Genomic DNA, 24696 nt, shown 5'->3' with positions numbered 1-24696 from the left:
TATTTAATACAACTAAAACAGTTCCACTCCCATTTTCTTAAATGTTCTAGGAGAGATTTTTAAAGGTCGCTACCCTCAACCAGTATTTCCAGGGTTAGGAATAAGACTAAGAAAGTATGTATAATTTATAACCTATGGTTATTGGTTATCCAGGGGTTTTCTTTTGCATTATGCAATGTTATGTGTGGCAGAAATCCACCGTTTGAGGAACAGAGATGCAGGAGGAACATCAAACAATGAATCACAAATGTCAGTTTAATCATTAAACCATTCACCAATCATTTCTGTAAACAATATATACATGCATGCACAGAGCTTTGTCAGGAGCCTCTCCTCAAAAACAATTCCAGTAAAAAATTTAAAAATGTACTTTCAAGGTATTTCCAAATTATTTTAAAACTGACAACAGCCCACAAACTATTCGGTAGTGTAAGCAGTTGTTTATAAATTAGACCTTTACATACCATTAGTCTGCGCATTGTCTATGTGTATAAGTGATAGAAAATTTTCAGGTCTTATACTTGGATTAAAAATATCTTTAATAAAAGACCAAATACAATAAAATAATGAATCTTTAAAATCATTACATTTCAACACTCTGAATTTCTCCAAATCTTTTCCAGTGAAATCTGATATATGGATTAAAAATTACCCAATTGATTATGCATGTAGACAACAGTTTATGACAGTTTGAAATACATCAGTCATGTCAATTTCTTTTGCGTAACTGCATGCAATATATGGGTTTTTTACTGCTCTATGGATTGGCTGGCTCATCTGCTATGCAGGAAAATTGGATGCAACTCAAACCCTGTAAATAAAAAAAAACAATATAACAACACCCCTCATATTTTTGTTCACACTGTGATACAATAATTAAAAAATTCCTGCATTGCTCTCAAACAATTTAACATGGACAAGTCCAGTCCATAGACTCCATACCTTCCCCATGTTCACGTCTCAGAGAGCTAACTTGCTCCTGGAGTAGCAAAACTCAAGAGTGGGATGAGGAAGTTTCGAGGTGAATACAAGGAATGGGGGCAGAGGCTAGGGGAGGAAAGGGAAGTAGCTTGTGGACATGCTGATTTGAAAAAGAATGGTTGCATAAAACAAAGAGACACGGAAAGGAGTGTGTTATGAATTGAACAGCAGAGACACAGACTGAAGGAGTGTAGCAGACTACTGAAGAGGGACACAGAGAGAAAGGAAATTAATGTAGAAAGAGCATTTACATAACAGAGCAGCACTGGCAGCTTTTGTGTTTGGGTGCTGCAGTCTCCACTCCCTGGCTAACTCTGTTTGGGCTGTGTGTCTCTGGGCTCTTTACTGCTGCTGCTGCTGCTTGGGTGTCTGGGGCTTTGGCTTGTGACAGAAGGGGTTCCTGTTCCCCCGGCCCTGCCTCTGTCCTCTGGTTCTCCTGGGAATCTGCCAGGGGCACCTCCTGGAACAGGCCAGGCGGAGTGGCAGGTTGCTGGGCTTTCAATACTGCCTCAGCTCCCTCTGGTGACGTTGAAGCTTCAACCTCGGCCTCTAGCTTGGGGGTGAAAGCAGAGGGTTGCGCCTCAGTGTAGACCGGCACCGGAGCCACTGTAGTGCCCTCTAGAGCGTTAGCAGGGGACTGCACCTGTAAAGAGATAGGACCTTCCAATGGTTTGTCCTGTCCCTCAGGTTCTGTCTCTGTGTCTCCATTTCCGTTGTTTGTCTTTACACCATCCAGCAAGTCTCCATCTCCATTCGCTGGTTGTGGCTCTGCAGTGGGTTTAGGTGCCTCACTCTCCACTGGCTCTGTGTGAATTTCTGAAGCCGTTTCCGTTTTTCCTACCTCCTCCAAGACCTCCCCTCCCTCTTTGCCTGCTTCTGGATCGGCTGGAGGGGTTTCCTCTGACTGCAAGGTCTCCTGCTGAGCGTCCTGAGCTGTGAGATTGTCAGGTATGTCATCCCCTTCATCTGTGATGATCACGCGTTCTGCTCTCATCACCAGAGTGCCTTCATCCTCCTCCTCCTCCTCCTCTTCATCGATGGTGACATTTGGAACGTCACAAGGCTCTGCCTCCGAAACACCCATGTCCAAACCCGGTTCCAACTTTGTACTTATAACACTTTCAGAGGCAACAACTGGTCCATTGGTGGTGGACTGATTACTCTGCTCTGGAGCATAGTGATGTGTGGTTGCTTCAAAGTCTCCTCTGCCATTGGTTAAGACAGCTGCAGTTTCATCCAATAGTAGGTTTTGGTTCGTCTTCATTTTGTCTTCTGTTGTTTCTGAATAGGAAACATCAAATACATATCACTGTCAGTAAAGGAGGAGATTTCTGTGCAATTGCATTATATAGACAAGTTAGTGCTTTTCATGCATTTAGATGATGTTGAGTGAATTCACAATCAATATGCCACACTGTCATTGACTCTGATTATTTGCCTTCCTTGTAGTAATTGCAGACACACCATAACTCAATTGCAATTAGAGGTTTCAATGGCACAAACGTTAATTTGTAGGGTTGGTAATGCATTGAACAAAAGGTTCCGCCATCTATTAATCTGAAGGAATTACACAGATGAGTCATCATCACCTCTTATCTGAAAGCTAAAATTCAGTAGCTAATACAGGCTGACAAAGGCTATAAAGTACATACTAATTAATGGTTGCTACTTTTGGATACAGAGCAAAAGGAAGTTATAGACTGTGGATGATTAAAATTCAAATGGATAGCTCAGTTTCATTTTCGGAGCTCTCTCATCCACTTCAACAGCTTGAGTAGAATTCCCTAACTGACATGTCAGCTGCCCTCTAAAAGGCAGGTTGAGCGACTATTAGCATAAATGTAAATACAAAACCCTTTTTAACATAACGTAAATATTCATCACACAGCATGTATGAACTTTTTTGTGAAGTATAGGTATGCATGCTGCCATTCCTTCCTCTATAATGCAAATGTATGAAGGTAAGTAGGCCTATACACAAAACATATAGTATTTCACTATTTCTATAGGGGATTTCATGGTCTTCACGTGTTAGGGGTTCAGAGAGAGATGCTAACATCTTGAATAAGGCTGTATACTTTATTTTAAATGTGTGCAGCAAAACTGATGTTATCACTATGCATATGAGCTTCATGAGAATATATGGTTTTATGTCTATGGACATACAGTGAGTCCAATATGTATTTGATCCCTTGCTGATTTTGCCGGTTTGCCCACTAATAAAGACATGATCAGTCTATAAATTTATGATAATATGTATTCAAACATGGAGAGACAAAATATCAAAAAGAAATTCCAGAAAATAACTTTAAAGAATATATTTTAATTAATTTGTATATCATTGAGGGAAATAAGTATTTGATCCCTCTGGCCAAACACACTCAATACTTAGTGGCAAAGCCTTTGTTTGCAAGCACAGCAGTGAGACGTTTTTTGTAGTTAACCACAAGTTTAGCACACACACCAGGTGGAATTTTGGCCCACTCTTCTTTGCAGATCCTCTCTAAATCATGAAGGTTGGTGGGCTGTCGCCTGGCCACTCTGACCTTCAGCTCCCTCCATAGATTTTCGATCGGATTGAGGTCCGGTGACTGGCTGGGCCATTCCATGACCTTGATGTGATGTTTCTTGAGCCAATCCTTTGTTGCCTTTGCTGTGTGCTTCGGGTCATTGTCATGTTGGAAGACCCAACCACGGCCAATTTTCAGCTTCCTGGCAGAGGGGAGGAGGTTGTCCTTCAGGATTGTACGGTACATGGCTCCATCCATCTTCCCAGTGATGCGGTGAAGTGGCCCTGTACCCTTGGCGGAGAAACACCCCCAAAACATTATGCTTCCACCTCCATGCTTGACGGTGGGCACAGTGTTCTTGGGGTCATAAGCAGCATTTTTTTTCCTCCACACATGACGGGTAGAATTGAGGCCAAAAAGCTCAATTTTGGTCTCGTCCGACCACATAACTTTCTCCCAATAACTTGGTTCATCTTTCAGGTGATCATTGGCGTACTTAAGGCGCGCGTCCACATGTGCCTTCTTGAGAAGGGGTACCTTTCGGGCACTGCGGGATGTTAACCCATTGCTGCGCAAAGTGTTGCCTATTGTTTCCTTGCAAACTGTGGTCCCAGCTGCCTTCAGGTCATTTGCCAACTCCTGCCGAGTGGTTGCAGGATGATTTTTGACCGTTCTCAGAATCATTGCTACCCCACGAGGTGGAATCTTCTTAGGAGCACCGGACCGAGGTCTGTTGATGATCATGTTATGCTTTTTAAATTTTCTTACAATTGCACCAATGGTTGTTACCTTCAAATCCAACACCTTGCTAATCTTTTTGTACCACATTCCAGCTTTGTGGAGATCAACAATCCTGACTCTGAGGTCCTGAGACAGCTCTTTGGTCTTCCCCATGGTGAACAGTTTGGAATCTGTCTGATTGTCTGATTCTGTGAACAGGTGTTTTTCACACGAGTGATTAGTGAGAACAGGTGGCTTCAGTTCAGGTAACAAGTCGATTGGGAGTGTCTACCTGGTCTGTAAAAGCCAGAACTCCTAATGAATACTAAGGGATCAAATACTTATTTCCCTCAATGAAATGCAAATCAATTAATATATATTCCTTAGGTTCATTTTCTGGATTTTTTTTTTGATATTCTGTCTCTCCATGTTTGAATACATATTATCATAAATTTATAGACTGATCATGTCTTTATTAGTGGGCAAACCGGCAAAATCAGCAAGGGATCAAATACATATTGGACTCACTGTACTAGCCAACTCACCCAATCCTGTTGCATTGTTTTCTCCATTCTGCATAACAGCATCTTGAACTATTTCTGAGGAAGAGATAATTTGTATTTATTACATTCATTGCAGGTTGCAGTGTAGATTTTTTTTTTTTTAGAAAACGACACCATTTAGTGTACGGTACCTTTGAATTTAAATAATCAAACTAAGATGCACCTGTTACTGTATTACAAGTCTACACCGAAGAAGGAATTACAATATAGCTTTATCAACAAACCTGTGCTTCTTTGTATAACTGTTCTTGTCATAATATTGATGCACAAATGCAACAAGATCCTGACTAAGAGCTTGCTTCTTTTCTATTGCTGCTGTCCAAGTTCTTTCAACGGGAAGGAGTCCAAACATTAAACAAATTAAATTGAATCAATATGTACTGATGCAATTAAGCAAGAGTAGCATTAGAGGCATAACTGTGGCTAACAGGTGGTGTCAGCCAGACAAGCAGAATAAAGTGTTGAAAAAGGCCGGCAGATGGATGACAACAATGCCTCACTCCTTTACAGACTGTGGCTGTTATGGCTTTTCAAATTGAAAATGTTATCTCCTCTACAAATTTGCATCAATTCATCACTTTTTCTGGTTAAAAGCCATTGAAATGCAAGGTTCTTATATGTAGACTGTAATTTTCTAACATTTCTCTGTGCTAAAAGGTTGATACCACTTACCTGCTCTGGCCTCAGACATTTTCACTGCCTCCTGTTGGGTAAGAGGGAGAGGGAATTAATAACAGTGACTCAACTGAAGAAACAGTTTGTGTTCTTTTGCCTGAACCTCAGGTATATTTTGAAGGGGATATTGACAAATAAAAACTGGAATAGCGCACACGTTTTAAAGCTCCCATATTATACACTTTTCGGTTCTATTATACACCATATTATATGGTCTTAGTGGTCCCTAATACGTTTTTCTTTAATTGTTTGCTGAAAAAAACTTTCAGATAATTTATTGTACTATGCTGATGTTCAGCTAATCTCACAATGGCCTATTTTTTAAAAAAGAGTTGCAGGTCCCCTCGTAAATATACAATCTTTAAGCTCCCCCCGCCCCCTGTCCGGAAGCGAAGCCAGATACGCCTCGCCCTCTGTCTGTCAGGGCCGTGGACCAATAAGAAATAGGGGTGTGGGCTGCACAGTGGAAGCTTCTGGCTTTACGGTTTGTGAGGTCAGAAAAGGGGATAATTCTGACTGGAGTGTTTTTGGGGGGAGGGGTGGGGGTTTCAGAAAAGGGGAGAGTGAGAAAAGGAGAGATTGTTATTTTTTTTGATATTTTGGCAGTCTCTAGGCACACCGTGGACGCATGGATATGTTGGAACACATTTAAAAAGTGCATTTAGCATAATATGGGACCTTTAAAGGAAACTAAATCCATCCAGTGACATATTTCTCTAAAGGGCAAGGACATTCTGGGAAGAGATTGAGCTGAAAAGACCTCCCTTAGTTGAAAAATTTACCCCGTTTCACAGTTTGGTGTGACATAAAAAAAAACATCATGAAAAATCATGTATATTTGTGTGTTTGTTACAATTAAAACGTCCACTTTCAAAGACCTGAACATATTCTTATGTCCCTAGTCTCACAAAAGAGCATAAAAGTCATACACTTTAAATTTCATTGTGCTTGTTTGAGTTGCTTGATATAAGCTGTCCCTCACAGTCACTGTCCGCCGACCAAATCAAGTTTTGCTGGCACGTCCTTTTTAAACTGCTGTTTTTTCACACAGCGGATAAGGCCATACAGAGTCTCCTCCATCACAGCCAGCCAACTAATGGTCTGTCACAGCCATTAAAAATAGAATCCTCTGTTTATGTCTGCAGTTGATTTTAGGCCCAAGTGAAGATGAATATATGATAACTATGAGAAAACTTCATAAAAAAAGACCCTGGAGCAGATGGTAGATAAGGAGGGAAAAGTATTTGATTGTTCTATAAAGACCTTCGACGGGGTGAGGTAAGCATACTTGCCCTTGGCTTAAGGGTGAAACAATCATTCAAGAGTGGAACAAGTGCTGAATTGTTTATGCAACAGGGCTGCTTACATTCATAAAGTTCCTGCTTTTGAAGAGGTGCTACATCAAAGGTACATTAAGAGGGGAAATGAATTATTCATTGCAGTGCCATAGACAGAAGTTGGGGGGACATTTTCTGCCTAATGGAAGAAAGCTTGTTCAACACATTTTCCAACCCCCTTTGTCCCCACGAGTGAGTTTGTGTTTGTGTGTGTGCGCGTGCGCAAGTTCCTCACTTCTTGGCCATCCTCTATCTGTTCCTTCAGCTTCTCTTCCACCTCTTCCAACCTGAAACAGATACACACACAAAAACAAACAAATCAAATCTAGATACTAAAAATGCACACTTAAACCTGCAGTGTGTAGAATTTTGGGTTTTATTTCCTAGCAGATTTTGTAGAAAGTGATTAAAATATCCATAAGTACATTTAATTTAGTGCATAATAGCTGAACAAAATGTTTTTAATTATTATATTTTCCCTTAGAAAGGGTCTCATATATGTCCATATTTCTACATATTTTGGACCTAGGCCTAGTGCCGCCATCTTGAAAGTGTCATAGTTGGAATGTCATCAGGTGCATTGTTTAAAATTTAGAATTGTTCTTGTCCTTGAAGGCCACTGTAGCTTCTGTTATTATTCGAAAGGGGTGGGGTTACCCAGGGAGTGTTGCATTCTATAACTTTGTAGAACTTTCTTGATGATGTCATATTACACACTGCACCTTTAACAATGATGATTTTAATTATACAAATGTAGGCTCAAATTACAACCTTGGCCTTATTTTATTATCCTAATCTAAGTGACACTACTTTTTTCTACTCAAGCTGTACTTTGATTCCCCTACAGGTACAGTAGAGCGTGTGTGAGCAGTCTTCTTGGAAAGCAGTGGACCTTTGGAATAAGATAGAGATCTTGGGGCCTTCAGGGCAGGGCTGTACAGTGCGACAGTTTTGATCGCATTTGCTACTGAAATTGATCACGTGCGATGATGAATACAAGTACACTCGCACGAGTGCTAATGAGCAGATGCTGTCTGTTTGAGACACAGAGGAGTGCTGCACAACACTGCTTAGAGGGCTCTACATTAACACTCTCCAAATTCGGGTAAATGTAGTCTTAGGCAAGTAAGTTATTGAGTCCACCCTCCACTTTGGCTGGTGAAAGATGTGTGCTCGGGACCTAGCGTCTACACTTCACCAACGGTAATAACCGGAAGGAGACGGCACGCAGTTAAGTTTGCGCGTGTGCAAACAAAACATTTCCTGTGCGCCTTCACATTAAAAGCATGTTACTAGCCAAACGTGAGTTGACTTTTTTGAAGCCGGTAAGAACAGGAAGTTCGTGCTTCACAGCCCTGCAGTGCGCTAGCTTGAAAATCAACTGCTTCAGCTGCAGAGAGCAGTCAACAACAGTAGTCTATTTAAACAAAGTTTGAAATAACTGATAAGCCACTGAAGAACTACTCCCAACACATTCACAACAACCTATTTAACTTATCCTAAATTGTACCAATATGTATACTTATTTATTTAATAGGCTATATGTTTTAAAGTTAGGTTTTAATTAACAGAAGGACATTTACCAAAAATGTTTATTATTATGAATATAATAATGATATGTATATACAAAAAATATATAGATATTAATTTTATGGGGAGAAATATTTCTGAATCAGCAAAAAATTGCAATTGGCAGGCAGGTTAGATTATTTTGTCTAAATTACAATCAGTGCACCCCTATTAATTTTTCTACAATTATTACTACACACACTAGGATATGACATTAATTGAGAGTTTCAAATGAGACCAAGATGACAGGCTAAAAGGTAATTAGAGCGAAATGCATGGGTTAAGGTTATGCAAGTTTTCGATCATACTTTGTGTGCTACTGAATTTATTTTTGTGCTACTGATTTTTTTTGCTTGCTAGCACCAGTGCTACCACCTAAAAAAATAAGCGTACAGCCCTGCTTCAGGGACTTGAGGACATTGTCGGATGCAATAAAAGAAAAGTCCTGTCTGACAACGGTGCAGTCAGGATCACCTTCTCACTCGCTGCCTACCAACAGTAGTGGAGGAATTAAAATTCAATTTTGCCAAAGCATAGCCTACATAAGGTACGACCACAGCACAAATTACAGGGGAAGAAAATATGTGACAGCTCTCTCCTGCTCTGTCAGCTCTGCTAACTGTCTCCTCAACACCTAGCTCAGCCTCTAACCTTCACACCGACACAGACAGACACACACACACAAACAAACAAACTCTGGCTGTACTTGTCAATGTGCTTTTCGATCTCCTGGGCCTGGGAGCCCCACAGAGGGGAGCGAGGAGGACTCTGGACATCCATTGTTGGGGACAAGGGAGGTCCCTCCATCAACCACTGGTCCCTCAGAGACTTCCTCTGGAGTGAAAATAAGGAGGTGAGAGGGTGAGTCAACCTTCAGTAACTTTCTGTATTGTGTTTTGATGGTATGATTATGTTATGTTCTCTACTTGGATATTATGATTTGCATTGCTGCTCATTATGAGCAGCACTGCAAATCAATGAGCAAAAGTACTTAATGGCAATATTGGATTTTTATGTTTAAAACGGTGACAGGCTTTTGTGATTTAGGTTCTTAATTGAGGTTGGATAAGCCACAAACAGACAGAAACATTTGTTATTGCGACTCATAATATCAGGCTGCCTTCTTACATGCAATTCCATAGTTACCAAAAAACAAAAACAATCAAAGAATGCAATAGATCAATCGCTATCAACTAGCTCAACTGGATTCACAGAAATATAGGCAAAAGTTAACTTGAATAAAACATAACAAAAAAGAATTACCTATGTATCTAGTAAATGTATGTCACAGGATAAATGAAATTTAAACTATCAACAGTACTAGCCCAACAGACACAAATCTAGCTAGAATGTTTTGAATTAGCAACATACAGCTAGCCTGGTTAGAACTAAAATTACATCAAAAAAATACATTCACTTGAATCAGCTGTCAAAAAAGATCCAAAACAGACAGGGTACCTACTGATAGTGGTCCAACAAAGGTATTTTGAGATTACTGTAGGCCTAGATAAAAAGATGCCTGTCGATATTTGCTTGTTCACAGAAACTAACAATTTCAGTTTGACTCAAACTTCTGTAGAACTCTACCAGAAGAGGTTGCTACTAGCAACAGAATGTCACTCAGAATTTATTATTTCATTGCTCTTGAGCAAGGTACATTTTTGTGCATAGGATATAACAGAAGATTTTGTTTGACTCCCTCTAGATTGATTAATAGACGCCTTCTTCATCTTCTTCATGAGTGTAAAATATAGGCTATAGCCTACTTTACATATATATTGTATATACAGTGTGTCTATGGTAGGTTACAGTGGCCTAAAAAATAACCACAACTAATTGAAAAATGTAGTTCCCATAACATGAACACCCCTGCTTCCAAAGTTTATATTAATATATAATAATCAATATAGTACTTTATTTTTTATTTTTTTATTTTATAAATGACACAATTAAAAAAAAGAGAAAGAAAACTATGGCTGTGCCTGTAGTTTGATTTCAGGGGTGTTCCTGGAGCTGTCTCACACTTAGTTTAAAATGTTCCGGCTTAAACAGGTCCTTAATTTCCCTATGTAGCCCTATACGTTAAAAGCACAGCACACTATGTTTACTTACAGTCATATGAAAAAGTTTGGGAACCCCTCTCAGCCGGCATTATAATTGACTCTGCTTTCACAAAAAAAAGATAAAAGTGGTATGTCTTTAATTTACCAGGAACAGCTAAGTACTGGGATGTTTTCCAAACAAAGATTTTTTGAAAAGCAGTATTTGGTTGTATGAAATAAAATAAAATGTGAAAAACTGGCTGTGCAAAAATATGGGTACCCTTGTGGTTTTGTTGATTTTAATGCCTGTAACAGCATGTAAAACTGATGACTTTAAACGCAAAGTTGGTTGGATTATGTTGTTAAGCCTTGAACCTCATAGAATTGTCTGTTTAATCATGAGAAAATGTATTTTAGGTGCCTAAATGCAAGTTGCACTTCTCTTTGACTCTCTGCTGAAGTGAAACAGAATGGGATCATCAAAACAGCTCCCAAAAGATCTGAAAAACAAAGATTGTTCATTGTCATGGTTTAGGGGAAGGCTACAAGAAGCTTTCCCAAAGGTTTCAATTGTCAATTTCGACTGTAGGGAACGTTGTCAGGAAATGAAAGGACACAGGCATAGTGGCAGTTAAACCCAGGCATGGCAGACCAAGAAAAAAACAGGAGCGGCATAGGTGGAGGATTGTGAGAATGGTTGCACACAACCCACAGATCACCTCCAAAGACCTACAAGAACATCTGGCTGCAGATTGTGTATCTGTACATCGTTCAACAATTCAGCGCAATTTGCACCAAAACATCTGCTTTTTATAAAGACCAAATAACTTAATTTTTGTCTCATCAGTCCAAAGCATTTTCTTCCAATATGAAGCTGGCTTGTCTAAATGAGCTTTTGCATACTCCATGCAACTGTATCTGTGGCGTGGGCGCAGAAAGGGCTTCCTTCTCATCACCCGGCCATACAGATGTTTTGGTGCAAATTGCACTGAATTGTAGAACCATGTACAGATACACAATCTGCAGCCAGATGTTCTTGCAGGTCTTTGGAGGTGATCTTTGGGTTGTGTGCAACCATTCTCACAATCCGCCGCATATGCCGCTCTTGTACTTTTCTTGGTCTGCTAGACCTGGGTTTAACTGCAACTGTGCCTGTGTCCTTCCATTCCCTGACAACGTTCCTTACAGTAGAAATTGACAATTGAAACCTTTGGGAAAGCTTCTTGTAGCCTTCCCCTAAACCATGACAATGAATAATCTTTGTTTTTAAGATCTTTTGGGAGCTGTTTTGATGATCCCATTCTGTCTCACTTCAGCAGAGAGTCAAAGAGAAGTGCAACTTGCATTTAGGCACCTAAAATACATTTTCTCATGATTAAACAGACAATTCTATGAGGTTCAAGGCTTAACAACATAATCCAACCAATTTTGCGTTTAAAGTCATCAGTTTTACATGCTGTTACAGGCATTAAAATCAACAAAACCACAAGGGTACCCATATTTTTGCACAGCCAGTTTTTCACATTTTATTTTATTTCATACAACCAAATACTGCTTTTCAAAAAGTCTTTGTATGGAAAACATCCCAGTACTTAGCTGTTCCTGGTAAATTAAAGACATACCACTTCTATCTTTTTTTTGTGAAAGCAGAGTCAATTATAATGCCGGCTGAGAGGGGTTCCCAAACTTTTTCATATGATTGTAACTGTTTTAGGAGATGTGTAGCCTATACGCTAGAGATACAGATGTGCTTTGCGGCGACGTGATGACGCACATTAAGACAAAGTGCTTAATGTGCGTCATTTTTCAAACCCGAAGGTGAAAGTTGTTTTTCAAATCTTAGTAAAGATCTAAAATTATTTCCAATACAAAAAATTTCTTAAATTACAGATATTTAACATATTGCAATTTATTTCAATATTAACACCAGCATACACTCACCGGCCACTTTATTAGGTACAGCAGTTACATTTCTTGATAACACATATAACTTATCAGCCAATCACATGAAAGCAACTCAATGCATTAAGGCAGTGGTTCTCAATTATTTTCTGTCATGCCCCCCCTAGGGGACAGAAATTTGTTCGCGCCCCCCCCTAAATTGAAATACTGTTGAGAACCTGCTAATATTTATTTATTTCCAACAGAAAACCAAATTTAAAACTTTCAAGTTAGAGTAGTGAGTAACGTGTATAGCGGACTAATCTCTAAATACCATCTGATAAAAAGACTGTGTAAAAGACACACAAAACACAACACAACATCCTTTTATGTCTAACACTCCATTTCGACCTCTTTGTTTTTCTTCTACCTTTCAATCCAAGCCTAGTCTTGCAAAACCAGACCAAACTCCAGCAAGTAGTATGGTCTGGATCCACTCTATTTAGAGCCGTCTATTCAGGGGGAAACTGGGCCTGTTTTTATTTCTATAAACCAATCACAATCGTCTAGGGCAGGGCTGAGCCCGGGAAGCAGCAGCGGTGTACCTGCAAAATAGTGCCGGGGGGAATTGTTTTGCTGGAACGTCTGCACTTTCAGAGGCTGTCAGAGAAATGGCTAAATCCCAACCGCAAACAAAAAAAACTATTAAAGACAAAAGGAATAAACATAGTTAGTTGCTTTCTCACAAGGATGTCAAGACAACATACACTTTAACCCTCGAGGAGCTCACGGGATAACTTAACGGGAATGAACTAGTCACAGTGTTTACTCTGGTAACATTAACAACGGCGGCCCGATGTCCAGTAAATCACAAACGAAAAGGAACGGCGGCTCTTAATCTAGCTGGTTATAAGGTCCGCTGCTCAATCCAAACCCCCACGCTTCATTTTCCATAGTTTATGAGGGTATTTCTGCCCGGGGGAAGTTGTACAATGAAGTGGGTAGGCTAAGCTAATAGGCTTTATGAGTGTGTGTGTGTGTGTGTGTGTGTGTGTGTGTGTGTGTGTGTGTGTGTGTGTGTGTGTGTGTGTGTGTGGGAGAGCGGCGCTGCCCTGACAGTCAGACACACACAGGTTTGCTGTGAGCGAATTGTTTCTGAGTTTGAGGGGGACCTCAATACGGGAAAGCCAGCAACAGGAAGAGGGAGAGTTCCGTTGGTAGCCGACGGACGCGCTGATGGACACTGGCAAAACCAGGGAAGCCAGACTAATCCAAGCCTAACACCGTGTGAACATCTAGACAAACTCTTTAAAAGTACTATGTGTGTGTTTGTCTGACACATCCCCCAAAGTGGAAAAATTGCATGAGTTTCCATTAGAGACCTGATTCATTCTAATCACACCAAGCCGGCCAGTATTCAGTATTTACTCCACAAATGTATTTCCATCACTATTTTGTTGATAACTATTTAAAAGAAATCCAATTTAAAATGACCTTCCCAGAAACAAACGGAAACTCCTGAAATGGCTGTGCAATACAGGTATTTCACACTCAATTACAAATAGTTGCAAGCAGCAAAATGTCATGAAGGAGAGACATTTTTCACTCCAACATATAATAACCAGCCTCGTTTCCCCATGCTTCAGGACTAATAACAGTGGCTGCAGAGTGACTTAGTAAGAATGCTGTGTTGCCACCAGTTGACCTTGATTCTAGTGCTTTTTTCAGCACAATCCTGCACCACTATTGTCCTTGAGCCAAACAGCAAACTCTTGCGAGCTCTAGGAATGGAGGTCTGTAGCTGACCCTGACAATAGGAAATAAACATTCTTTATTTAAATGTTTTGGCATTTCCAGTTATTGATAGCATGGAGAGACAGAGATGAAATGAGGTAGAGAGGGGTATGACATGCAGAGAACAGTCCGGGGTTCAAATACTGAGACAAGGAACTCCCCTCCAGCCTTTGGCCTGAGATTTAAAAATCTGGCAACCGTTAGCAAGTAGCTACTAAACTATAAGCGTCACAAACCCATCTCTGTGCTCTCTCCCACAGAGCAGAACAGAGCACGGCTCTGTTCCCCCTTACTGTGCCTTTTGCTTGCTAGACACAGGCCTCAAACTTTCCTGCAGGTTAGAAGCTGTGTATAAGTTGTGGCTCCCTCTTTATCACTTCCTCTCATCTACAGAGGTTAGAGTCAATGTCAAAGCTAATGAAAATACTAAAAGCTATGATGATATGATATCACCTCCTGTGAGGGAGCAAGTATCGATATAATCATCTAAACTTAATCTTTTAAGCCTTGTGCACCTTGATTTGGGTATGTTAGGGTAAGCAACATAGGACCTTATACGGCAATCACACATATGCGTACCTGTGTGCACACAAACACTGCAGAGATTTCACACAATTTGAGGAATGTGCCCCAGGGCAGTGTAACACAGTGGAGTAGGAAGTGGGAACGGCCGTCTGGAAACAATGTGAAAACAATGGAGCAGCTCTGTGACTCGCAGAGGGTGTAAACACTCACATAAAAACGGATTTCAGCAAAGGAAGGCTTGCCTCTAACCTAGCCACAAAAAAAAAAAAAACAGGAAGTGTGGAAGGTTGTACAGTTCATCTGTATGTGTGTGTGTGTGTGTGTGTGTATGTGTGAGTACGTGCGTCTGTGTATGAGAAAGGAAATGCATTTGCAGGCCATCTGCTTGCTAACAAGGTGAAATGGAACGCAGAAGATTTTAGCTGAGTGAAATTAAAGCTGCATGTGTGTGCGTGTGAATAAATGCAACAGGTGAGATCATCCTGTGCTTTGTGTGTCTGACCTTGAGCTGCTGTTGTCGGATCTTCTCATCCTCCATCTCCCTCCTGGCCTTGTCCTGCTGCTCCTGCAGCCGACGCTTCTCCTGACAGAGGAAAAGGAGGAAGGAAAGGAGATTTTAAAGAAAAAGAATGAATGTAGACATATTGATAGTTTGGTGGCGGAGGGCAAGAAGAGTTTAATTCCATTAAAAATAAGGACAAGGATGAACAAAAAAAAAATAAGATCAAAAGCAAGACTTATAAACAAGCTGATGCAAGTGAATCAACAGAAACAAAAAGAAGAAAGATGTTGCAGTGAATAAAACATCACTGGGAAAAAATAAAACATGGACACCTGGTCAACCATCCGTCACAACGACACGGTCACCATGGACATCAGCTACACTATATCCCATAATGCTCAGAGCAGCTGTCCCCATGGCTACCTAGTGTTGTTTTCGTGGGACCAGGGACACCCTGGCTCATCACATTGCCCATTCAATAAATTATGTAGAAGATATGCAGGAAAGCGCAGAGAGCTTAGGTTCTTTACCCCCTTTCTCTCTGTACAGACACATCTGAAATAAAGAAACCAACTGCTGCGGTGTATCTTCACTTGTACCTGTTAACCCGCCTTATAATACTGTTATGTATGCAATGTTAGTTCACTTTAAGAAGAAGATCCTGCAGAACAGGTTATATGTAGAAAATATAGTCATCCAATGCTGTTAAAATAAAAGCTATATTCAGCAAAACTTTTCTAAAGAAATTCATTCCATTCTGATGATGTGTAGTATTATCAGCTGCTTCATTAAGGGAAAAGGGGAATGTACAAGCCACAGATATCTGCTCCATGAAATACATTTTACTTTTGTTAACCTTCATTAAATCCTGTTCCGATTGCATTCTGAACAAACTAAAGATCAAGCAATCTGCCTCCATGGGGCCAAAGGTTAACAATTAGTCTGTAAGTGGTACAGTACACATTTGAGATTTTTAGTAAATAGTGAATTTCTACTAATTGCAAAGTAATAAAAAATGGTTTTGATGATTTAAATCTGACTGTGGACAGAGTGATATTTTAATGTTATTTATTCCCAAAACCTGTGTCAATTTTACCACTGTAAGTGTCTATGGGATGCAAAACATGAAAATTGTCTGGAATTCGTCAGATAAATGAGTGTGTGTGCTGTTGTGTTGTGTATGTGGACTCACAGCAATGGCCTCTTGTCGCTGTTTGTACTTATCCATCTCATCCATCCTGACACCTGCAACAAGACAAGACCGGGCTGAAAGTTAGAGATCAGAGGTCAAACATTCCATTTATTCACTGGCGGTCACTGGATTGAGAAGACAAGGCAATCCTTCCCAAACTCGCCAAAAAAATTCTCCACCCCACACCCCAATTACACCTTTTGTGTTCCTCATGACACAGCCTCAGGGGTCTTGAAGACTTTTAGCATAAGCATTTGTTTTTCGCCGCAGGTGGCACTAAATGGGACAATATAGCAAAATAGTCTGTGCTATATCCCCAAAATAGCACAGACTAGAGTCATAGCAACCAGACATCAAAAACCATAACTCTGGGTTTAGAGAAAACCCTCCATCTCAGGAGAGAAACAAATCATTATTGTTGCATAGGTAATTATGCCTTGGGTTGGTTTCATTTAAAAATATTTCACAAAAATGAATTGGTAATTGGTGTTTTTTTTAAGATATTTTTTGGGCATTTTTATGCTTTATTTGATAGTGCAGAGAGACAGAGGTGAAATGGGGCAGAGAGGGGAGTGACATGCAGAGAACGACCGCGGGTGGGAATCGAACCCGGGTCTGCTGCTGGGCCCGGCCCGGGAGGGGGACGCCTTACCAACTGAGCTAAAGGCGCCCCCAATTGGTGGTTTTTACACAATGACAGCAATAATCTTCCATTCACTGAAAATCTCACGGGGTGTGTAAATAGTCCTAGTTCTGTCCTAAACCAAAAAACACACTGAGCATTCTGAGCAACGAAGATCTCAAATTGGGGAACATCTGAGCAATACAGTGCCCCAATTCTGTGACAAATGCCACATTGTCATAGGCGTTGTCACTAATCGCCATCACAGAGCTTTGAAGCACCTTACCCCTTCTCAGATGCAAAACCCGCAAAGCCTCAAAAAACACCAGTTGCATCTAAATACTACTGCACTTGACATATTCCGTTTGAAGAGAAACCTCACGTGCAAACTGCCAAAATTAGCTCAGACACTCCAACCCCTTAACTGCATTGCTCATTTATCCCCACACTCCCCTTCCCATCCAATACTCACATACTCTACAAATGAGGTTTTTCATTTCTCCCTACAAGTTCCACAGATACGATCGATCTTTGAGGTCAGAATTTGCCTTCCTGACACCTAAAGACCACCCGCGGCACCCTGAAGGTGGGGGGTGGTTGGCGGGGTCACAAGGGAAAAGAACCCAAATGAAATAGTACGACAGCGTAGGTGTACTGTGTATGGAGGGAAATTCTGATGGGGAAACAACATCTCACATTTCTTCCATATACACTGGTGGTCTCTCAACAACTGAGGTGGAGACAGAGAAAGGATCAGCAGAAAGACATACGAGAAAGAAAATAAAAAAAATCTACATACACGATATTGGAATACAGGCCAATGAGAACATAGTAGAAAGAGACACAATCTGTGAGGTGCAGTGACAGCTTACAGTATAAGCCTCCGTAGGGAGTGGAGGCTTGTGTCTCATCAGGGCTCCAGGAGAGCGCCTAGAATAGCAGCCAGAGATAAACAAGCAAACACAAACAGAGGCTTTGATGAGGAGGTATTGAGCAGGTCCCCATAGAGACATTCTGAGTTGGATAATTAGACATGATACAGGAGGGTAGGGAAGGGGAAGGCTGACAAAGTCAAAGAGAGAAAGAGAAAGTCAAGACGGATTGAGAGAAAATTGGCAGATAAAGAGAAGAAGAGGTGAGAGGAAATGGAGCAACTGGTTTTGGGATTCAGATGTCCACGAAATGGGATGACCTTTGTGACAGAAATGCACAAACAAATGTTTTACAGGACAAACACAAAACAGATTGTTCGAGAGATCGGATGAACAGATAAAATGTAGATCTACTCAGTTACACACAAGACCCCAATCAAGCAAAATTCAGCTTAATCTGCTCTCCGATAAAACAGAGTGGTTTTGTAATCTTGGAAAGTTTCATTAAAGGGATTGTCACAGGCCGAAAAGGAGAAAATATCTACTATTTCACAAGACATTATCCCACATTCTGAGAAAAGTTAGAAACATTTTTATTTCTTCTTCAATCATTACCCCCATAGATTTTTCCTTGAACCTCTGGGATATACTGATATATTTGAATCACGTCTGTTCTTTATTGGGTAATTTTTTCCACATCATAAAACCAATAAGAAGTGTTATTAAGGATAAGGAGAAATCTTTACTTCAACTATGATTCTTTGCAACTTAACTGTGAATTTCCCACAAACCTCTTGTGGTACACAGAAAGCACAGGAACCCACACCTGTGCTTTGGAACCCAACAAAAACTACACACTGTATACAGTACATCCCAGAACCAAACAGCAGTAGTAAAACACCAATGTGGCACACAGCCATGAGCACAGCTCGCCTGCTACGGTATTCCCTATAACGCTATGCGCATAATTTTTGATACATGATTTTTGAGACCTCTTTATGATCAGTGTGATATTTTTCCCCTGAAAAACCTGATGTATACAATCAAATACATGCAATGCACGGACAATCCACCAGAGGCATTCATTCATGCACCCTATAGCAGAGGTACTCAAACTCCGGACTCCGGTCCGCCGGCGGACCGCGGGGCATGTCTGTCCGGACCCATTTAGATTTTGAATTAGGCAACGTAATTGCAATGTATTTTCAAAATTATTTTAATGCGTCAAAAATAATTTCTAATGTGAAATAAAGTGTCACCAAATATCATTCATGGCAATCTAGCTTTGTTTTACTCGTGTAGCCACCTTGTCCAAGTGACAAAATCATCTGTGTTTGTGTCCGTGTCTGCCAGTCGGCTCTGTGAAACTAAACACTGCCAGGAGACATTCAAGACGAGAGGGCTTGATGACAGGGAATATGAGCCTATCACTCAAAGCGATTTACGTTTTAGCCAATCAGAAGTGAAATAGGGCGGGCATTTGGGGAAACACGTCGGCGAAACCTGTTAGCAAGCCGCATGCGCGAACCTGACGAGCCGTTAGCAAGCCGCAAACCTGTTTCAGCGAGCACCGTCATGTCTCTGTCAAAGTGCCAAAAGAAGAGAAAAGTTGACGAAGAAAATAGAGAATTTAAAGCGGAATGGACAGAAAAGTATGCGTTCATTCTGCCCAAATCCAGCACAAGGCCGATGTGTCTCATTTGTACGGAGACCGTCGCTTTAGTGAAGAGCGCAAATGTGAAAAGGCATTATGACACAAAGCACGCATATTTCGAGGCTCAGTTCCCACAAAATTCTGAGGTAAGGACCACGAAAGTCAACCAGTTAAAATCATCATATGAGGGAACACATTCACTGTTTCGAAAAACACTGACACTGCAAGAAAGAGTAACTGAAGCATCATTTCGAGTGGTTTGGGTGCTGGCCAAACATAAGAAGCCCTTCTCTGATGCAGAAATAGTGAAGGAGTGTATCAACGAGGTTGTTGAGGCAATGTTTGAGGGAAATGAGAAGGATAAACTGTCAGATATGTTTGATAAGATACCACTATCTGACTCCACCGCAGTCAAAAGAGTGGAAGTACTTGCACACGACATAGTGCAGCAATTAACTGAGGACTTGAAAAATGCGCAATGCATCTCACTTGCTGCGGACGAGTCCACAGACCGCACAGATAAAGCACAGCTATGTGTCTTTGTGAGATACCTCAGCAGTTCAAAGGGGGTATTCTGTGAAGACATACTGGGTGTGGCACCTCTTCTTGGCCACACCACTGGAGATGACGTATCTAAAGCCATAATGCAGATGCTTAATGAGAGGGGAATTGATATCAAGACAGTCGTATCAATTGCAACTGATGGTGCCCCATCCATGACTGGAAAGACAAAGGGAGCTGTAAAACGTCTGAAAGAGCATCACCCAGGCATGCTGGCATACCACTGCATTATACACCAGTCTGTGCTTTGCGCCTCTCTTGGAAAAGAATATGCAGATGTCATGGAGAATGTCATGAAGCTTGTGAATTACTTAAGAGCCTCATCTGCCCTTCAGCACAGGCTTTTGCGAACTTTCTTGACTGAGGTGAGGTTTTCATTTGAATTTCTAGCTTTATTTTCTGTATAGTAGGCTATTGCATGTTGTTGTATTTTAGGCATTATTTGCAAATTAATTATACATAATACATTTAGGCCTACCATTATGATATTAAACAATAAATTAAAATCAGGTACCAGAAGTGCTGTAGTAGGCTATGTAGGGCTGTGTTTAGAAGTCACTCAAGGTATGCTATCTTTTCTGTCTCCCTCTACAGGCCAATGCTGAGTATGACGATTTACTTCTCCACAATAATGTGAGATGGCTGAGTAAGGGGAGAGTCTTGGAGAGAATTTGGGCAGTGAGAAAGGAGATTGAGGTTTTTTTGTCAGAGCAAAATAACACCAAAGCCCAACAGTACTTGGACTTTCTGCAGGATGCTGACAAAATGGAGCTTGTAGCTTTTTTAGTGGACATAACCTCTCACCTAAATGAGCTGAACCTCAAACTTCAAGGGAAAGATAATACTGTGTGTGAATTGATGGCAGCAGTACGCTCATTCCAAAGACGTCTGGAGATCTTCAGTAGTGACATCAGAGAGGCACATCTCCACTTTCCCTCTCTTCTGGAGCACACAAAGGGCAAACACAGTCACAACCATGGGGCCTTCTTGGAGAAGTTGGCTGAAAATTTCAAAGGGCGCTTTGACAGCTTCAACATAGGCAAGCAAGTACTACTCTTCGTTGGACAACCTTGCCAAGTGAAGCAGATTGAGCAGTTTGCAAAAGAGGCCAACAGCATCTTCCCATGGGCAAGTCCTGCAGCTCTGCAAACAGAGCTCATAGACCTGCAAGAAAATGTGGCTTTGAGTGAAGCCAATTGTGACCCTGTGACCTTCTGGACCAAGATGGTTACAGCAGGAGATTTGCCCAACCTTCACAAAGTTGCCATATTTGTGCTAACCATGTTTGGCTCCACATATAGGTGTGAGTCTGCATTTTCCACCATGAAGAAGGTTAAAGACTCATTCCGCAGCAGGTTGACAGATCAACACCTTGATCAGTGTCTCCGACTGGCAATTACACCTTTTGTACCAAGGTTCAAGCAATTGGTCGCTGACAGACAGTGCCATGCGTCTCACTAGTCAGGATTGTTAAAGGAGCCATAATAGTATTTCTTCACTTGGTGCTGATGAGTGCTGATTTTCATTTTTCATCATTTTCATTTGGAGCTGTTGAGTTCAAAGACTCAAGTTAATATATTATGTTAATGTTACATACTAAAATGGTTGATCACATTGATCGTTTCACTGTAATAAACGTTCTTGCAATTTATCCGGACCTTTGACTTTCATTGGAGAAAAAATATGGACCTTTGGGAAAAAAGTTTGAGGACCCCTGCCCTATAGCCTTCAATTGAGACAGCCAAGAAGGATGACTTCATGCAGTGATCAAATAGTGTTTTTTCATGGATATTTTTGCCAATTTAAAAAAAGTTAATGTAAGAAAAACATCAAAACTGTAACTGACACTTCAATATGAATGTTTACTGGATAGGTGCAATGCAAACTTACTTAATATTTCATAACTTATTTTCTAGTAAAACCGTGTGGAAAATGTGTGTATCAAAATAGATACAGCAGGTATACAACTCAAGGAATCTCCAACTTAGTAAATTGTATATTTTTTTCATTTCATACATTATGCATTTCATAAGGCAGCAAACAGTCTTATTATGATTTAAGTAAACCAATTAAAGGTTGATTTACATAATTAGGTATATCTATAGTAGAAATTGAGATATTTATAACCTGTGTTTTATTTTTACATATGCATAATAAAAAGCAAAATAGATTATTATAGATAGGTTATGATAAACAAAAGTTGCCAAACTAACTGAAATCCTCTTCCAACACACTGGTTCCATTTGTGGGTAATTTATTACTGCGTGATAGCTTTATAATAGCGGATACATATCCTTTATTCTGTATGTATAATGTTGTCATACTCCATTAAAACTGGTATTTTCTATGTATTCCAAAAAGGTTTTTAAAAGGATCTTATAGTTGAATGGGTTTACAATTATGTGCTTAATATGTTATTTATTGTTTTTTACATAAACTTTGAGCAATAAAATGCCTAAAATTCCAGATGTATCACAAATTATACAAATTAAAAGTCATATGCAAATCGCAATTTTTCATCTTTTTTATTTATTTTGTCAGAAGGTCCAATAAGAACTCCAGTTTCAACGAATTAGAATTTTCTGTCATTTATTTCATGGTTTTATAGGGTTAAATTACAGACCTGTTACACCCGTTATATGCTAGCCCAGATGGCTGAAATCACTGAAGCCTCAGTTCCAATAAACCCAAAGTGTTTTGGTTAGCGCAATCATTCGTTTCCTACACAAAGGGCTTCAGTGGTATGACCTCACACATGGAGTCTCTCACTCCTCAAAACCCACTCACACTTTGTTACACAACGGTCTGAAGGTGCGATAGCCAAAGACAATCGAGAAAAGCAGAAGCAAGAGAAATGGTAGTCTAGAAGGGGGAGAAAAGAACATTGTTTATTTGTGCAGCATTGATCAACAGATATTTTTCGAAGCAGACATTTTGAGATTTCACATTAGGGAAACATTAGGACCCTGAAACTAAAGCAGCTATTGAGATTTAGCCATCATTCATTTCATGATTTCAATCTGTGCTTTTCCTACAAGGAAATGTAAAATTGTTCTCCGTGACAAACGCCTTTCCTCAGGAAATTAAGGGTTACAATTTTAACAAATCATTGTTTAAGTCTTTTATCAAGCAAAAATGCCCGTTTGAGCTTCCATATGTCACAATGTGCACTTTCATTCTGTTTTATATGAATGTAAATTGAATGCTGAGTAGCATTGTAGAGCTGCAGTTGCAGATCAACTGATATGCCGATTAATTGATTGTTGGGTAGACAAAATGTCAGAAATTAGTTAAATATGCCCCAAAAAATATCCTACAAACCAACATGACATTTTCAAATTGCTTGTTTGGTATAACCAATCTCTCAGGACAAAGAAAAGTCACACATTGTCACGGTCAATTCAGTGAACAGGACTTCACTGAATTGAACATTTCCCTCCTAAAACTTTACTTTCAACCTCTTTTTACCATACCTCATTATTCCTAGGTTAGGGTTACAGATACACCCTAACAGGGGAAAGTTTGGTCAGAGAATCAGATTTCTTATGCTTGTTGCTATAGCTTTGAGCTGCTAGCCTAAAGCATAAACGAGGAGCAGCTACAGAGGTCTGGTAATGTCACTTCTCTTTAACTCCACCGGGAATACTTGTTGACATTTTAACGTAATATAATAAGGAAAAAATGAATCTATTATCAGCCTCAAAACAATTCTGTCCAAATAAATCAATTCATCACATAACGGTTTAAAAAAACAAAACAGATGGATGAACTGAAAACATATTTCAATCCTATTGTAAATTATAAGAGCTTAAAAGTGTGTGCATAGAAAGGCCCAGGGATTCTCTACTAGTCCAGCTGCTTCTCAGTCATTCAGACTCCTGTCAACTGTCAGCATGGTATCTTGGCAAACATTCCTCCAGCCGTGGTGCAGCAGAATGTATATTTGCCTTCAGTGTATGTGTGAATGTTTATATAACAATGTATATTTGCCTAGTGGGGTGCCATGAAGTCTGTATGCTATGCTGAGCTGGTGTGGTGACATTAGCTCTGTGGGAACAGATGGCGGAACAGTAGGGTATCTGGAAGCAAAAACTATAAGTAACATTTAGCTTTGCAGCTCATCGCTATTGGATTTCTCTGAAGAAGAAGTCTATTAACTATATAAGAATGCAAATACCTTAACACTTTACTACTCCTACAAGTCCTAAGGCTGTAGTATTTTTTTCATTTATTTTGTCTTTTTAAATAAAAAAAACAGAAGCCCCTTTTCTGCAAATCATTGGGATTTCAGCTAACACCAAAGCATAGTGCATGTGATGGCATATAGTAGCTACAGTACATCAGTTGAACTGTGGATATGGTGTATATGCAATGTTTCAAGAACTTAAACCCCATTTCATAATATCTATAGAATCAGGGATTAATTTAATCAAATATAGAACTCCAGTCCGACACCGATTTGGGATGACATATTATTATCAAGGAAAGGGTACAAGGTTGATGACTTCAACTTTACAGGGACACGGGCTGAATTGGAGCATCAAAGCTGGTTACTGTCGGTCATGAGACAGTCAATTAGTTTTTGACATAGGGAATCTTTCAGTATAGGAATCGCTATACTAGACAAAACCTCTCCAATAAAGAATATTCACTGTATAAAAACAATATGAAGATGGTCAATATGAAGATTGACGTT

General features: G+C 40.1%; 1 protein-coding gene across 1 annotated transcript in view; it reads right to left on the bottom strand.

Annotated features, from left to right (window-relative positions):
• Positions 1 to 204: 204 nt before the first annotated feature.
• palm3 (paralemmin 3) overlaps positions 205 to 24696 on the bottom strand; it is a 44909-nt gene continuing 20417 nt past the window's right edge. The window contains exons 2-8 of the mRNA XM_080028968.1: positions 16292 to 16344; positions 15100 to 15180; positions 9062 to 9189; positions 7022 to 7073; positions 5447 to 5477; positions 4757 to 4810; positions 205 to 2262 (exon numbers count right to left, since the gene is read on the bottom strand). Of these exons, the coding sequence (XP_079885094.1) occupies positions 1229 to 2262; positions 4757 to 4810; positions 5447 to 5477; positions 7022 to 7073; positions 9062 to 9189; positions 15100 to 15180; positions 16292 to 16336 (1425 nt within the window). The 5' untranslated portion in view covers positions 16337 to 16344 and the 3' untranslated portion in view covers positions 205 to 1228. The remainder of the gene's footprint in view (positions 2263 to 4756; positions 4811 to 5446; positions 5478 to 7021; positions 7074 to 9061; positions 9190 to 15099; positions 15181 to 16291; positions 16345 to 24696) is intronic.

The sequence above is a fragment of the Ammodytes marinus genome (assembly GCF_949987685.1).
Source record: "Ammodytes marinus genome assembly, chromosome: 6".
NCBI lineage: Eukaryota > Metazoa > Chordata > Actinopteri > Uranoscopiformes > Ammodytidae > Ammodytes > Ammodytes marinus.
Note: the sequence above shows the minus strand (reverse complement) of the source record. Positions and strands in the feature narration are given on the sequence as shown.